We start from the raw sequence: 18,886 nt of genomic DNA on the forward strand, positions 1-18,886 counted from the left end.
TCACGGGACGGTGATCGGAAGCATTGAGTTCGAGTTATTTGACTTGTAGTGGACTGTTTTGTGGGATGTTTCGTGTTGACTTTGGGATGTATATTTTTATACTGTTTAATGGAGTTTTGGAGTACAAATGGTGTGTATAAACACCACATAATGACGGAATGGTGGGCTGGTCGTTCGTCGTAACATTTTCGGGCAGTTTGACACTACTATGGTAGTCGTTTTGTGTATGAAGAGATTGGGGTGTGTTGGGCTATTTTGTAGTATTTTGTGTTGTATATAAGGTTGGAAATAATATATACATGTTGTTATTGTTGTGTTTTGTGTTTTCTTGGATTTGAAGGAAGTAAGGATTATAGGGGAAATGCTCTCCGTTTTAATACAAAATAAGTTTGTCGTTCGTTGTGCGATAGTTGTACCTTTCGTAACTTAATGATAGTATTATTATTGTTGTTGTAGATTAAGGTAAGAAGAGGCGAGTTCAACTTGGTGATTGGAAATATTGTGATAAGGTATGTTAAGGCTATCCCTTCTTTCTTTTTGGCATGATCCAAATGATATAAACGAAACGAGCAAAATACGCAACTTTCATAAATGACTCTATTCATAGAAATATTATGAGTGTCTATATTCTTGGTTCCCCATGTGAATTATTATTATATCCTCTGTTCATGGGTCTTAGAAAAATACGTATTTGATAACGTTTATCCGAAAGGCATATTGATTTTATGATACTCCGAGAAATCTTATTAACGCATTTCTTATGCATTTCATGCATTTATACATGTACATTGACCCATGACCAGATGTCATTATATAAGCGTATATTATATGTCTATGGGATATGAAAAAAGGTTATGGCATTATATACGCACCACCACCTGATCAGCTGGTATACGTTGATGATTTGCCCACAGTGGCCGAGATGATATAATGGGATACCCTCAGAGGCTTGATGATGTTATGAACGCATATACCTATGCATGGTATGATATTTATACGCATATGCATGGCATTGTAAATATTAACTAATTCATAAAGCTATTCAGACTTGCATGTCGAGTCCTTTACTCCATGTTTCTCTCATGACTTTTATTTACTGATGTTCATTTCTTACATACTCGGTACTTTATTTGTACTGACATCCCTTTTGCCTGGGGACGCTGCGTTTCATGCCCTCAGGTCCCGTTAGACAGGTTGAGAGTCCTCCAAGTAGGCTATCAGCTCAGTGGAAGGTGTTAGTGCGCTCCATTTGCTCCGGAGTTGCTATTTGATCAGTATGATTAGGACATGTATTGATTGGTATGGCAGGACTCTGTCCCGACCTTTATAACATTTATGTACTCTTAGAGGCTTGTAGACGGATGTCATGTATATGAAAGATTGTATGGCCTTAAATCGAGAGCCCTGCGCACCAAAGCTGCCAGATTTAGCTTAGTCGAAGGGGCATTGTTCAGGATATCCTTCTTCGACCCCTGGCCAGATGCTTAGGGCTGGGAGGGACTAAATGCGTCATGAGAGAAGTTCACGAGGGCACTTGTGGGAACCATTCGGGGGCAGAATCCTTAGTTCAGAATCTAATTAGAGCCGGCTACTATTGGAATTAAATGGAGAAGGATGCAAAAGACTTCGTGCGAAAGTGTAACGAGTTCCAAAGACACAACCGGATGATTCATCAACGGGGAGAGATGCTCCACCTGGTCCTGTCACCATGGCCGTTTATGAAATGGGGAATGGACATCGTCGGTCCCCTACCATGGGCACCTGGTAAAGTTCAGTTCATACTATTCATGATTGATTATTTTTCCAAATGGGTCGAGGCTCAGGCATTCTAGAAGGTCCAAGAGAAAGAAGTCATCGACTTCATTTGGGATCACATAATATGTCAATTTGGGATACCGGCCGAAATCTTTTGCGACAATGGAAAATAATTTGTTGGCAGCAAGGTAAGTAAGTTTTTCGAAGATCATAAGATTAAAAATATATTATCAATGCCTTACCACCCTAGTAGTGACGGGCAAGCAGAATCGACGAACAAAACTATACTCCAAAACCTAAAAAAGAGGTTGAACGGTTCAAAAGGAAAGGGGAAGGAAATCTTGCCCGAAGTCCTGTGGGCATACCGTATGACTTTGAAGTCAAGTACCGGGTTGACTCCATCATAAATATACTCTACTACACCCATGGAGTATAGTACATAAGATTAGAGTGAAGGAATTACCTCTTTGTCAAACCCTAAAAGTTTCAAGATTTGAGTTTCTTGAAATGTCCTTGAGATTATCTTAAAAAATCTATGAATCCCATGATGTTGGAGGGTTAAGAGATGTAATAAATGAACCAAATCTATCAAAGAAAGGCATTTAATTCTTACCTTGAATATGTATTAATGGTAAAGAGCTCCTCCTTCTCTCTAATCCCCAAGACCAAGTCCAAAATAATATAATTTCTCTCTCTACGAAATGCCTATAAAAACTTCAACTGTGGGTTTTAAATTTTGGATGCTGAGTTACACGCCTTCGCTGCACTTCACTGTCTCACGCTGGGTTCCAATTTATTCCATCACTGAAGCAACATTTTGGTCTTCAACTTTAATCATTCCATTTCCCAACTTAATAAGCTTGCTTTTTGTCTTTCATAATTACTTCCATTATTCCTTTATCTTTGATATTTAATTAATTTCCTAGTCCCCCCTTTCTATATCCTTGTCCCCTTGGTCTCTTTGTTGGCTAACAACTTTCCTAGTTTTCTAAATCCTTTCTCGTTGCCAACTGAAGGCTAGGATTTTAAATCCTTATTTCCTTATTAAATTTTAACTCTTCAAGTTGGTTACATACCATTGAATTCTTAAAATTTTAGCACTTATGACATAGAAACTTGATATACTCCAAATGAATTTGATGACCTTGTAACCTCCACTAATTTAAGGACTAACTATCGACATTATCCCTAAGCATTCCAATAACTTTGTTCCACTCAAATAATCATGTAGTTCAGATTTAATTACATTGCATTCTCAAGCTCAAAATTAGTAGAAATTAACTAAAAGAATTTACGGGGCATTATATTTTCCCCCACTTAGAAACATTCGTCCTCAAATGTAAATTCTTGGTCGTGTTAAAGTCTGAAAGCATAATCTCCATGCCTTTTGCTTACTCCTTAAATCTTTAAGGCTTCGAAATTTGACTAACCCTCCAAATTTTTAAAAATTTCGGTAGAGTTTCCTTCGTTAATAGGCTTATCCCAAAATTCCAACCTCACAACGAGCTATAAGAATACAATATAAAAGGCCACACATGGCTCTACGCATCACATCTACCTCAATGAATGCATCTGCGACTTCATATATCTCCAGACACCAGTACATAGCCTATCCCAACATTACAACAATAAAATTTATTACCATAAGACAAGTCTAACAACCATGTGCAATAGATAAATCAATCAATTACTTGCCCCATGGAAGTAATTATGATAAATTCAAAACTCAAAATTTCTAAAAAAAATAGTTATACCTGAAGTCGCGAATAAGTGTGGATATCAAATTTTCATATCTTACTCGGCCTCCCAAGTAGCCTCCTCGACGTCATGATTACGCCTTAAGACTTTAACTAAAGCCATGTACTTAGTCCTCAACCTATGGACTTGCCTATCAAGAATCTCAACAGGTTCTTCGTCATAAGTTAAGCCATCATTTATTTCTACTACCTCCGGTGAGACGATGTGAGCAGGATCGGGCACATACCCTCGTAGCATCGATACATGAAAAACAGGATGAACCAAAGTCATCGATGCAGGTAACTCCAGCTTGTAGGCTACTTCCCCAATCCTTTTCAAGATAAGATATGGACCAATGAATCTAGGACTTAACTTGCCCTTCTTCGCAAATCTCATAACGTCCTTTATTGGCGATACTTTCAATAACACTTGATCATCCTCTTTAAACTCCAACTTACATCGATGTACATATGTATAGATTTTTTGTCGTCTCTGAGCAATCTTAAGCCGTTGTTGAATCAAAGCCACCTTCTCCAAGGCATCATGTACAAGATCGGGACCAAGTAGTCCTACCTGAGTCGGCTCAAACCATCCAATAGGTGATCTACGACGTTGTCCGTACAAAGCCTCAATTGGAGCCATCTGGATACTAGCATGATAGCTATTATTGTAGGCAAATTCGATCAGAGGTAAGTGTTCATCCCAATTCCCACCAAAATTATGGACACAAGCCCGCAACATATCCTCAAGCGTGTGAATAGTTCTCTCAGCTTGTCCGTCAGTCTGTGGATAAAAAGCGGTACTCAAATTAACACTTGTACCCAATCCCTTTTGAAAGGACTGCCAAAAATTAGTAGTAAATTGGACCCCTCTATCAGATATAATGGAAGCTGGAATACCGTGAAGTCTGACAATTTCTTTCAAGTACAACTTAGCATACTCTAGTGCCGTGTCAGTCATCTTTACTGGTAAGAAATGCGCCGACTTTGTAAGTCGGTCTATAATCACCCAAATAGAGTCATTAAGCGGGTGCGAGGCAAACCCACCGCAAAGTCCATATTAATCATCTTCCACTTCCAAAGTGGAATCTCAATATTTTGAGCCAACCCACCAGGTCTTTGATGCTCAGCTTTTACTTGTTGGAAATTTAAAGACCTAGCCACGAAGTCTGAAACATTTTCCTTCATTCGATTCCACAAATAGATCTCCCGCAAGTCCTTTTATATTTTTGTGGACCCTGGATATATAGAATATTTCGAGCTGTGTGCCTCAACCATAATTTCATTACGAAGTCCATCAATATCTGGCACACACAAGCGACCGTTCATCCTCAACACCCCATCCTCGTCAAGAGAAAAAATGAGGTTATCTTTAGATTGTACACCATTTCGAATATTCAAAAAATTTGGATCTTTAAATTGCTTAGCCTTGACACGCTCAATAAGAGAGAAATGTGCTATGGCACAAACAGAAATCTCTTTAGCTATCGGTAAATGTGCCAAAGTACCTCTTGACTTTTGGCTTAGCGCGTCGGCTACCACATTCGCCTTTCCCAGATGGTAATGAATGCTTAACTCATAATCCTTCAATAATTCTAGCCATCTCCTTTGCCTCGGGTTTAATTCCTACTTGAATATATATTGCAAGCTTTTGTGGTCGGCGTATACTTCACAGTGCTCACCATACAAGTAATGCAGCCAAATTTTCAAAGCAAATACAACCGCGGCAAGTTCCAAGTCATGGTCCGATAGTTCTTCTCGTGGTTCTTCAACTGTCTAGAAGCATAAGTGATAACCTTACCTTTTTGCATCAAGACACAACCCAACCCAACTCTAAAGGCATCACCGTAAACCATAAAGTCACCCAAATATGTTGGCAACGTCAATACCGGTGTCGTAGTCAATCTAGCTTTCAACTCTTAAAAACTTCTCTCGCAAGCATCCGACCACTGAAACTTCATAGCTTACTGTGTCAACTTGGTTAATAGAGATGCAAGAGTAGAAAAACCTTCAACAAACTGCCGATAGTAACCCGTTAATCCCAAGAAACTACGGATCTCTGTCGGTGTAGTTGGTCTACGCCAACTCTTAACCGCTTCAATCTTTTGAAGATCAACCTTAATACCTTCACGAGATACCACATGACCCAAGAATGCCACAGATTCAAGCGAAAATTCACACTTGGAGAATTTGGCATATAACTCATTCTCCAAAAGCGTATGCTATAATATTCTCAAATGATCGGCATGCTCCTCTTGACTTCGCGAATAGACTAATATGTCATCAATGAAAACAATCACGAATGTGTCAGGAAATGGTTTGAAAACCTAATTCATTATATCCATAAAGGCTGCGAGTGCATTTGTTAGCCCAAATGACATCACCAAAAATTCATAATGCCCGTAGCGGGTCCAAAAAGTCATTTTGGGAATATCCTTCTCTCGAATTTTCAACTGATGATAACCCGACCTTAAATCAATCTTCGAGAAGAACTTTACCCCTTGCAACTGGTCAAACAAGTCATCTATTCGAGGTAATGGATACCTATTCTTGACGTTCACTTTTTTAAGTTGCATGTAGTCAATACACATCCTCAAAGAACCATCTTTCTTTTTCACAAACAACACTTGTGCACCCCAAGGTGATACACTAGGTCTAATAAACCCTTTATCCAGTAAATCTTTTAATTGCTCCTTCAATTCTCTTAACTCGGCTGGAGCCATTCGGTACGTGGGAATTGATATCGGTTGCGTATCTGGCACCACATCTATCCCAAAGTCGATAACCTGATCTGGTGGAATACTCGGAAGCTTATCAGGAAAAACATCAGGAAACTCGTTAACAATTAGCACAGATCGAATGCTTGTTACCTTTGTAGTTATGTTAATGAATCTGACTAAATGATAAAGACATCCCTGCATGATCACCTTCTTCGCCTTAAGGTATGAAATAAATTTACGTCGAGGCTCAGCAACATTGCCTTTCCACTCACGAACTGGCTCATTAGGAAACTCAAACTTGACCACTTTAGCACGACAATCAAGAATGGCATAACACTTGTATAACCAATCCATCCCCATAATCACATCAAAGTTAACCATTTTTAGCTCAATGAGGTATGTCGTAGTCTCTCGATCTTGAATTATAATCACACAACCCCTATAAACACCGGAGGCAATAACAGAATCTCCCACCGGAGTCAACGCAGAAAATGGTTCAAGTAGTTATTCTGGCTCTATCCCAAAATCCAAAGCAAAGTACGGAGTAACATAGGAAAAAGTAGATCTAGGATCCATAAAAGCATAAGCATCTAGAGTACAAACATTAAGTATACCTGTGACGACTGCATCTAAAGCCTCTGCAATAGGGCGAGTAGGCATCGCATAAAAACGAGGATTTTTCCCCTAAGAAGTAGCAGCTGTCTGTGGCACATTTCCGACATTGCGCTAGTTGTGGGCCCCATTACCCCTAGGTGGGGGCGGTGCAGCTGAAGTAGTAGCCATAGAGGGTGTCGGGTGAGCTCTCGAACCCCGTTGCCCGTTAGGGCAAAACTTTCGGATATGACCCATTAACCCACAACCATAGCACGGACCACGGGGCCCCCTGGTAATACTAGGGTGACGCTCATGAGAACCCACACTACTCTGACCCTGCAGTGCAGTACGATGCTCACTCTGAATGGACCTAGACTGGCCTCCTTGTCCGGAACTGTATGCCACTGGAGGGATACTAAAAGTTGTTTGCATCCTAGACTGCGGTGGGCTAGATGATCCTCTGTTGTTCTGCCCCTTGCCCGAACTAGGCACTGCACTGAAAGTGCCAAAATTCTGAGCCTTTTTGTTCTGCTCCCTGTTGGCCCTCTCATCGTGATGAATCCTCTCGAGATCCATTGCTAGATCTAAAGAGTCAGTATAGGTAGTGTTTCTTCTCCCACTAGCCGTATCTCTTCTGATGCTCGGAATCAAGCCACGAGCAAAGCGATCAATCTTCTCATCCTCGGTGGGGATGAGACGGGAAGCATAACGGGATAACTTCTCGAATTTGATGCTATACTTAAGGGCAATCATGGTATCCTGCTTTAAGGTCTCAAACAATATCGCAAGGGCGGCTCTCACTCCTGGTGGTAACCACTTCTTAATGAAGATCTTCTTAAATTCTGCCCAAATCATTGGAGGTGCATCCTCCTGTCGACATTTCTCTACCCCTTTGAACCAGAGGTCAGCAATGTCTTTCTACTGGTAGACTGCCAATCGAACCACCCAGTAGTCTTTAACTCCCAGCAAAGTAGTAGCTTTCTCAACTTCCTCCAAGAAGTCCTCAAGGTCTGCACTAGGATCTGTACCAGTGAAAACTGGCGGCTCAAGTGTCACAAATTTCATGGCCAACTATGCTTCTCAACCGTTGGTGCTCTCATCCCTCCTTGTTGGAGTGCCTGAATACCCACTTGAAGGTTCTGTTGGGTCTGCATAGCCATGAGGTCAGAAAAAGTATCCATCACCTTTCTAATATCAGTGAGGATCTTTTCCAAGTGATTTGGTTTTGGAGGTGGAGCAGGTGCCTCATCAACTTCTTCCTCGAGCTCCTCGACCATCCTTGGAACCATTGGAGCTGGCACAGTCCATGCTCTTGCAGACTTCGGAGGTCGGCCCCTAGGTCTAGCGGGTACCCCTCTCGAAGCAGCATCAAGTATAGGAGCAGCTTCCCGATTCATATTACCGCCACGCGTGTTCACCATCTTCTACCAATTGATATAGCGCATGAGTTAGGAAATATTTCTTAGTTCTATTGCACGATTATAGAATAAGAAGGAGTGAAATATTCTTATAAAGTCCATATAGCCTTCTCGATATAAGTGTGGTGCACAACACACCAATAAAGAGAACTCTACAAGACACGATTCCATAAACTTCCTAGGACTCGAATTAGAACCTAGGGCTCTCATACCAAGTTTGTCATGCCCTAAAACTACGTGACTGGCACCCGGTACTCTACCAGACACGAGTGAACCATCCCATAGATTAATAAACATCTATATGCCTAATAAGAGGATACAAAAGCCTCTTCAATTAAAATTATTTTAAGATATACGACAAAACATGAATAATGTCTTTAGGTAAATATTTTTCCTTTGAAGTCAAAGCTTCATAAAGATAAAAGAAAGTTTCATTCATGCACGCTATGTAAGTAACCATAGGATTACAACCCAAAATGTGTCACGACCCAAACCGATGGGCCACGACGGGCACCCGATGCCTTACTCAACTGAGTACCAACGTTACATATCCTTCTTATCATATTGTCATTGGCAAATGGTCCAAACGGGCCGTCATGGGCTAACCAGAATAAACATAAGGGAATACTCAATATAAGACGACCCAATCTGATATAAAAACTTATACATTCGACATACGGGGCTATAAGGCCACAATGATCGCTCTTACACTAAACATAGGCCGATAAGGCCATACAATATTTAATATACATGACATCTGTCTACAAGCCTCTAAGAGTACATAAATATCATAAGCCATACCAATCAATACATGTCCTAATCATACTGACCAAATAGCAACTCCGGAGCAAATGGAGCGCACCGATACCTTCCGCTGAGCTGATAGCCTACTTGGAGGACTCTCAACCTGTCTAACGGGACCTGCGGGCATGAAATGCAGCGCCCCCAAGCAAAAGGGATGTCAGTACAAATAAAGTACCGAGTATGTAAGGAATGAACATCAGTAAATAAAAGTCATGAGAGAAACATGGAGTAAAGGACTCGACATGTAAGTCTAAATAGCTCTGTGAATTATTTAATATTTACAATGCCATGCATATGCGTATAAATGTCATACTATGCATAGGTATATGCGTTCATAACATCATCAAGCCTCTGAGGGCATCCCATCATATCATCTCGGCCACTATGGGCAAATCATCAACGTATACTAGTTGATCAGGTGGTGGTGCATATATAACGCCATAAACTTTTTCCATATCCCATATACATATAATATACGCGTATATAACACCATCTAGTCAAGGGTCAGTGTGCATGTATAAATGCATGAAATGCATAAGAAATACGTTAATAAGATTTCTCGGAGTATCATAAAATTAATATGCCTTTCGGATAAACTTTATCAAATACGTATTTTTTTTAGACCCATGAACAGAGGATATAATAATAATTCACATGGGGAATCAATAATATATACACCCCTAGTATTTTTATAAATAGAGTCATTTATGAAAGTTGCGTATTTTGCTCGTTTCGTTTGTATGATTTGGATCATGCCAAAAAGAAAGAAGGGATAGCCTTAACATACCTTATCACAATATTTCCAATCACCAAGTTGAACTCGCCTCTTCTTACCTTAATCTACAACAACAATAATATTACTATCATTAAGTTACGAAAGGTACAACTATTGCACAATGAACGATAAACTTATTTTGTATTAAAACGGGCAGCATCTCCCCTATAATCCTTACTTCCTTCAAATTCAAGAAAATACCAAACACAACAATATCAACATGTATACATTATTTTCCAACCTTATATACACCACAAAATACTACAAAATAGCCCAACACACCCCAATCTCTTCATATACAAAACGACCATAGTAGTAGTGTCAAACGACCTGAAAATGTTATGACGAACGACCAGCCCACCATTCCGTTATTATGTGGTGTTTATCCATACCATTTTTCCTCCAAAACTCCATTAAACAATATAAAAATTGAAAGCCCAAAGGCAACACGAAACATCCCACAAAACAGTCCACTACAAGTCAAATAACTCGAACTCACGGCTTCCGATCACCGTCCCGTGAGTTCTAACTATTAGGAAATGAATTTATCAACCTTTCTTGATAATTAAACACTTAAATACAGAAAGTACACATTTTATTAACTATGAAGTACCTTCCAAAACTCAAACTACAAAGAAAAAGAGAGGCGATATAGCGATACTTACGTCGTAGTGATCGTTTTAATGTTATCGTTTCTTGATTCCGTGCCCGGGATGATAATCTTGTTTGAACTCTTGCAGAGAGCTTAAGAGTAAAGTTAGGGGTCTTATTTGGTTGTGTGTTTTGTAAAATTGAAGAAAGAAACGAGATCAGGATATAAATATCCATTTTGTTTGAAAAGTCAAAAGGTGCTACTTGGCACCCTAACATTGGTCCTTCTCCCAATGCTTATAACTCTTTATCCGGGTGTCGTATGAACGAACGGTTAAGAGAATTGGAAACTACATTCCAAGACCTTCAATTTGGTATATAATATGTCCCAAAAATACCTCATATAATACACTAAAAGTATTTCTCAAAACGCTCTATTACAAGGCAAATCCTTAATCGGCTTTTCCGTAACTTTAATCCGATTTTTCCCAAACTTCATATTTTCTATCCAAATATCATATATAGCCATATTATGACTTTAAAATCATTTAAATAATGATTAAAAAGTCTCATATGCATTACGTCACCTTGGAACACACAGGGTGTAACAATCTTTCCCCCTTAGAAATATTCGTCCTCGAATGTTAAACTTCGAGAAATCTATAGAAATATTTTCAGAGACTCCTCTGTAACGGTACTGCTACCAACCTAAAGGCTGTGATGTCTCAGTTTGATCCTCCTCCGGAAGTGGAAACAAGTGAGGATACCTAGTCTTCATTTCTTCTTCATCTTCCCAAGTCATCTCCTCCACATTATTGTAATCCAAAGTACTTTAACCGAAGCTACATCCTTAGTTCTTAATCTCCGAACTTGTCTATCTAGTATAGCAATGGGAGCTTCCTCATATGATAGCTTCTCTGTAACCTGAACATCGTCAACTGGAATGACTTTAGAAGAATCTATAATACACTTACTGAGCATAGACACATGAAATACTGGATGTACAGACTCCAATTTGGAAGGCAAACTCATATGCTACTTGGCCTACTCTTCGTATAATCGTATAAGGTCCAATACACCGAGGGATAAGCTTTCCTTTCTTACCGAATCTCATAATGCCTTTCATCAGTGATACCTTTAGGAATACCCAGTCATCTACCTGAAACTCCAAGTCTCGTCGTCGATTATCTGCATAGGACTTTTGACGACTCTGTGTTGCTAACAACCTTTACCTTATAATCTTAATCTTCTCAACTACCTACTGTACCAACTCTGGTCCTACTAACTTAGTTTCCCCAATCTCGAACCATCCTATAGGAAACCTACACTTTCGCCCATAAAGAGCTTCGTATGGAGCCATCTGAATGCTGGAATGATAACTATTATTATATGCAAACTCAATAAGTGAAAGATGATCATCCCAGCTATCTCTAAATTCCATCACACAAGCCCATAGCATATCCTCCAGTGTCTAAATAGTACGTTCAACCTGACCGTTTGTCTGGGGAACAAATGTTGTACTAAGACTTACCTGAGTCCCCAATCCTTTTTGGAAGGACCTCCAGAAATTACCTATAAACTGAGCACCTCTATCTGAGATAATAGATATAGTGACACCATGAAGTCGTACTATCTCCCTAATGTAAAGCCTTGCATAATCCTCTGCTGAGTAAATAGTCCTGACAGACAGAAAATGGGCTGCTTTTGTAAGTGTATCGACAATAACCCATATAGCATTGAACTTACGTTAGGTACAAGGTAATCCCATGATGAAATCCATATTAATCACTTCCCATTTCCAAGTCGGAATCTCTATGGCCTGTAAAAATCCACAGGGTTTCTGATGCTCAATCTTAACCCACTGACAATTTGGGCACTGAGCAGCAAACTCTACTATATCCTTCTTCATTTTTTCCCACCAGTATATTCCCCTGATATCATGATATATCTTCGTCGCTCCTGGATAAATAGAATAACGAGAATAGTGAGTTTCTCCCATAACCTATTGGCGCAACCCTGTCATATCAGAACACATAATCGACCTCGATATCTGATGAATCCATCTCATGTAATCTCAAATGGTGTATTCTCCTTTTTAGGGGATGTATCTCTGTAATGAGCTAGCACATAATCCTCATACTGGCATTCCTTCACTTCAGTTACTAAAGAGGATGTTGCCGTGTCCTGAATAGTAACTCCGGTATCACCTGAGTCTAGTAATCGAACTCCAAGGCTAGCTAGCTGATGAATCTCATGGGCTATCCCACACTTCTCTAGCTGTAAATATGACAGGATACCCATAGATCTACGGCTGAGGGTGTCTGCTACTACATTCGCCTTCCCCGGATGGTATAAAATATCAACGCCATAGTCTTTCAGTAGCTCCAACCATCTCCTTTGGCGTAAATTCAATTCCTTTTGATTGAAGATATATTGAAGGCTCTTATGATCCGTATATATATCAACATGAATGCCATACAAATAGTGCCTCCACATCTTTAGTGCATGAATCACCACGGCTAACTCTAAATCGCGGGTCGGGTAAGTCTTCTCGTGCTTTCTTAGTTATCTTTAAACATAAGCAATTACTTTTCATGATCGTTCTGCCACTTGTTGCATGAATACATAGCTTATCTCATTGACCACAAATACTGGAATTTCCTGTAACTCATATGATCTCAACTATCATCTTTTGAATTTTATTTTCCGTTCATTAGCCACGATAGATGCCACTTTCTTATGGAGTGCATACAATGTTGTTGTGAGACTATTGTTACAAGACCATTTCTTCCTTATGTCACTATGCTTAAGTTGAAGCCTTCTTTCTTATTCCCTTAGCTAGTCTTTCTTTGTAGTACTTAAGAGAGACCCTTTGACTCATGTAAAGATGCGAGCTTATTACATCATATACCCAAAAGAATTTTTGATGTTCTTACTCACCTATAATTATCCTTAATTACTTACCTCAACGCCCTTGTGCTCGTAAGGTTGATTCTGAACTGAAATTTTTGACTGTCTTCTTAGTGGCACCATTTTTTTTCGTAACACTTATACGCTACCTTTAACAACCAAAACTCCTATATGAATATTTCTCAAGGATTATGATGTCATCATATTTGCGAGACTGAATTCCCTATATTGGGTTTCACTATGTTTATCTTGCACAACCTGCTGATTTGTCTGTATCCTTTTGTTTAGACATGGCTAGGCTCTTCCTGAATCAACTCACTGGCTCTTCGGGTCTCCTAACACTCTCTCTTTACTAGGGACGAGAGCCATACAAAGGTAAATATTTATCCCTTCTAGGATTCCAATGTCAATCTTCTGAAATTTCTGATCATTCTAGTATTCATATCTGATTGTACTATTCTAGAGTGCACCATCTGGGTGTCTCACAAGGAGAACCATTACCACATTTGCAATATACCTCGGAAATGTGAGCTAATGATAACAATCCATCCACAATTTTGGGTTACTCTAACCCCAGCTGGATGCTGATATCCCATCCTTCTCTTAAATTATATTTGTTAGCTCCCACAGGGCATAACTAAAATGGTGTTTTCAAGTGAATATACCTTTGTTATTGTTGAAAGTAACTCAGAATGCTTATATTTCTCTGCCTGAATTGTAAATACAGATAATTTTCACTAACTGGGTACCTCGTATCCTTCTTCACATAGCTTCTTTTACTTGTTGAAACTTGTATTTACCTTCTGATTCTCTTATTTCTTTTTACTATATGGGTGGATAGATATTCTTTCCTTAGGGCTCCTTATCAAGAAGCTTACACATCTTAGTACACACTTGATCTGCTGAATACCTCACATTTACTCATCATAAGCATGATGCAAAATCGAGTTCCTATGACTCAACTCTTCCACAACCACATTCATTTTCTTACCAACTATCTTTCTGGATGTAAATGTCTTTGTATAATGAATAAAATAAAAGTTAGGAGTTTGAATTCTTACAACTGAACTCTACCACACGATCTAGAGTAATAAGAAAGAGTGACAATCCTAAATGCCTTGTAGCCTCCTGCTTATAAGTCTGGTGCACAACCCACCCATAAACAAGACTCTACTAGACACGGCTTGTAGACTCCTTAGGACAGAACTGCTCTGATACCACTTTAGTCACGACCCAAACCGATGGGCCGCGACGGGCACCCAGTGTCTTACTCAACTGAGTACCAACATTACATATCCTTCTTATCGTACTGTCATTGGCAAATGGTTCAAACGGGCCGTCATAGGCTAACCAGAATAAACATAAGGGAATACTCAATATTAGACGACCCAATTTGATATAAAAACTTATACATTCGACATACGGGCCTGTAAGGCCACAATGATCGCTCGTACACTGAACCGAAGGCAATTTTCCTGTCTTCAAGTAGTCTATGTATTTGTTTCTCCAATCCCAAGTAACGCTTGTTGAGTAAACTTCGGTGTGACCTTCTTCTACGACCGAGTTCATCTATTGTGCCACCGCCCCCGAGCTGAATACATCGGACTCGACAGACGACCGCAAGTTGGCCAGTGAATCGGCCTCACTGTTTTGTTCTCGGGGTACATGCTGTAGAGTCCATTCCTTGAATTGGTTCAGGGTCACCTGCAATTTGTCCAAGTACCTCCGCATCTGTTCTGCTTTTACTTCAAACGTTCTGTTGACTTGGTTTACGATGAGAAGGGAATCACATTTGGCTTTGATCACTTCGGCCCCGAGGCTCTTAGCCAGTTCTAGACCTGCTATCATTGCCTCGTGTCACGACCCAAAATCTAACTAGTCATGATGGCACCTAACCCAACCCGCTAGGTAAGCCAAATAGCAACATCTTATTCAAATGAGATTTAACTGAGAAAATAAATGATGAAATAACTGGGCTTTTATACAAAATCCCAAGGACAGGTGGTACAAATCATGAGCTTCTAAAATTTAGATTTTACAAAGCTGGTATGAAATAAATACATCATCTGTTTGAAATATGCATAAACAAATTAATAATTCTAAAGCTACCAAGAATAAGAGGCAGCTATGACCGGAACGCTAGTACGTCTTCAGTGCCATCTCCCGCCATTCACAGCAACATCAACATCAAACATTTGCACGCAAGGTGCAGAAGTGTCGTATGAGTACAAGCGGCCCATGTACTCAATAAGTAACAAACCTAACCTTAGGTTGAAAGCAGTGACAAGATTGGACAACGATCAGAGTCTAATACCAATAGCCAAAAACAACTCATAACAATATAATAAAAGTAGTACAAGAAACAACTCAAAGATATGATGGTAAGTTTGTCCACAGTTACGGAAAAATAGGCATGCTTCTCAAGTATGACAGTAAAACCTAAATCTTTCACCGAAATTACCAAAATGTGAGTATATCAGAAAACTATGATTTTTCCCAAAAACTTTAAACAACAGATAAAATATTTCAATCTTATATAGCACGAGAAAAGTATATCTCTATGCCTACATGTCAATGTGCATGTGAAGTCATGAATGTCACAATACTATATAGCATGAGAAAATGCATCTATATGCCTGTATGTTAAGTATACTTGTCAATGCATTGCATCACAGTGATGAACTTATGTACTCACACTCTTAGAGTACTCAATCTCAATGTCTCGCACTCCCACTCATCATGCTCAATCCCTCAGCACACTTAGTTACTCAGCACTGTACGGTGTCAGCTGCGGCGCGCAGCCCGATCCCATCATGAATCAATAAAACCTGTGCTCGCTGCTAGTATGTCATAATCCAGAGGGTCGGATCCTACCCAAGTTCCAATATAAGTCATCATGGCCTGTTACGGCGTGCATCCCGATCCCATTGATAATGTATATAAAGCCCATAGGGCCTGTTGCGGCGTGTAGCCCGATCCCATCAATATCACCCAAAATTTGGCTCTTAGGCCCCAACTCAATCATCAATCTCTCTAGTCTCTCGGGCTCATAAATCTCATGGCAATCAACCCAAACAATGATAATATGTAGTGACAACAAATGATAACAGAGACTGAGATATGATATGCAAATGAATGACTATGACTGAGTATGTAACTGCAAATTTTAAGCAAATAACCCAACATCATAAATGACCTCAGCGGGTCTCAACAGAATAAGTGTATAGTCTAAACATGGTTTCTAACATGGATCACAACTCAATTACTCTATCACGTAGAAATTTCATGGATAAAGACAAGATTAGGTAACTACACAATATCACATAATTAACCGAGTCACAATTCACACGGTGCATGCCCACACGCCTATCACCTAGCATGTGAGTCACCTCAACACTAAGCACATAACATGTATATTCAGGGGTTCATACCCTCAGCACCAAGTTTACAAGTGTTACTTACCACAAAAAAAGCCAATTCCAATACCGAGCAAGCCAAACAGTATTCTAGAAAGTCCACCGAGCGTATCGGCCTCCAAACGGCTCGAAACTAGCCAAAAACAACTCAAATACATCAAATAATGCCCAAGGAAACAAACTCAATTGATAAAGGTCGAAGCTTTAATCAAAATTCCAAAGCCATCCCAAAGTCAACCTAAAGGTCAAACCTGGGCCCATACCTCGAAACCCAATAAAACTCACAAATTCTGATAGCCCGTTAAATTATGAGTCCAACCATACCAGTTTCACTCAAATCCGACTCCGAATCGATGTTCAAAACTCGAACATTCACTTTATGAAATTTTAGACAAAACCCCCAAATTTTGCTTTAAAATTCATAATCCAATTACCAAAAACAAATATAGATTCACGAAATATAATCAAAATCAAGTGTAGAACACTTACCTCAATCCATGTGATGCAAATCGCCTCCAAAATCGCCCAAATCCGAGGTCTATAGCTCAATATATGATAAACATAGACAACCTTCGATTTTTATAGCTTCTGCCCAGTCATATCGCATCTGCGATAAATGAGCCGCTTCTGTGGCCTCACTTCTACGACGTGTAATCAACTTTTATGGAATCAGCTAGAGAAATGTCCCCTCGTACTTGCAGAAAAACATCCGCTCCAGCGACATCGCAGGTGCGACAAATAAACGCGCATCTGCTCAAAAGCCCGCTCTTGCGCCAATGATCTCTCTTCTGCGCGTACACAGGTGCGCTTCCTACTCCGCATCTGCGATGGTCTCCCCAACCTAGCATTCTATGCAAGTGCGCCAATGATCTCGCTTCTGCGACCAGCGCACCCACGCAAAATCACCCACAGGTGCACAAGACCAGAACCAGCTCCTCTTCAGTAATTCAACATGATACAAAAATGACCCAAACCTCGTCTGACACTCATCCGAACCTTTCGGGACCCCGTACGAATATACCAAGAAGTCCCAAAATATAACATGGACTTCCTCAAGGCCTCAAATCACGCATAAAAACAACAAAACTATGAATCGCACCTCAAATCAAACTTAAATGAACCTTTGAACTTTCAACTTCCAAAACTCGTGTCGAAGCATATCAAATCAACCCAGAATGAACTCAAATTTTGCACACAAGTCCCAAATGACATGACGAAGCTATTTGAATTCTCAGAACCACAATCTGAATCTGATATCATCAAAGTCAAATCCCGGTCAAACACATGAACATTCCAAACCTTTAAATTTCTAATTTTCGTCAATTAGTGCCGAAAGCTTCTAGAAATATCCAAATGCAAATTCGGGCATACGCCTGAGTCCAAAATTACCATCTAGACATAATGGAACCATCAAAACATCAAACCAACGTCAAATACTAAGAATTCAAACTTGATCAACTCTTGCAACTCAAAGCTTCAAACATGAAATTCGTTCTTCCAAACTAATTTTGAAACACCTGAAAACTAAAATCGACGATACGCACAAGTCATAATACATCATATGGAGTTTCTCAAGCCCTCAAACCACCGAGCGAAGAGAAAATTCTAAATGACCAGTCGGGTCATTACACCACATACTCGCCTTCATTGTTAGTCAATTTTATAGTTCTAATAGATTGCCTAATTACGCTTCTCGCAGGTGGTTTTTACACGATACCGAGCCCGTACCCTTTTACGTTGGAGGCACCATCAGTGAATAGGATAGATATTCCCAAATTAGCCCCTGAGGTGAGCAGCAATTTCTTTTCGACTTCGGGTATTAAGGTCGGCTTAAAGTAGGCCACAGAGTCTGCCAAAATCTGAGATTTTGTGGCAGTTCGGCGTTGGTGCTCGATATCGTACCCGCTAATCTCCATGGCCCATTTGGAAAGCCGGCCTGAAAGCTCGGGATTATGCATGATATTGCTCAGTGAGTAAGAGGTTACAACACATATGGGGTGGCATTGAAAGTATGGTTTTAGCTTCCTGGAAGCACTTAGCAAGGCAAGCGCTAACTTCTCTACATGAGGATACCTTGATTTGGCATCTCCTAGGGTTCTACTAATATAGTAAATAGGAAACTACGTACCTTATTCCTCCCGTACTAAGACAACACTCACTGCCACCT

At 39.9% G+C, this 18,886-nt stretch overlaps 1 protein-coding gene across 1 annotated transcript; it reads right to left on the reverse strand.

The window, feature by feature from the left end:
• Window positions 1-3,232: 3,232 nt before the first annotated feature.
• Window positions 3,233-4,134, reverse strand: LOC142177335 (uncharacterized). The gene is made up of 2 exons (XM_075245810.1): window positions 3,601-4,134; window positions 3,233-3,364 (listed from the first exon to the last, which is right to left on the reverse strand). The coding sequence occupies exons 1-2, from the start codon at window positions 4,132-4,134 to the stop codon at window positions 3,233-3,235; spliced, it is 666 nt and encodes a 221-aa protein (XP_075101911.1).
• Window positions 4,135-18,886: the final 14,752 nt, after the last annotated feature.

The sequence above is a fragment of the Nicotiana tabacum genome, chromosome 23 (genome assembly GCF_000715075.1).
Source record: "Nicotiana tabacum cultivar K326 chromosome 23, ASM71507v2, whole genome shotgun sequence".
In the NCBI taxonomy this organism is placed as follows: domain Eukaryota; kingdom Viridiplantae; phylum Streptophyta; class Magnoliopsida; order Solanales; family Solanaceae; genus Nicotiana; species Nicotiana tabacum.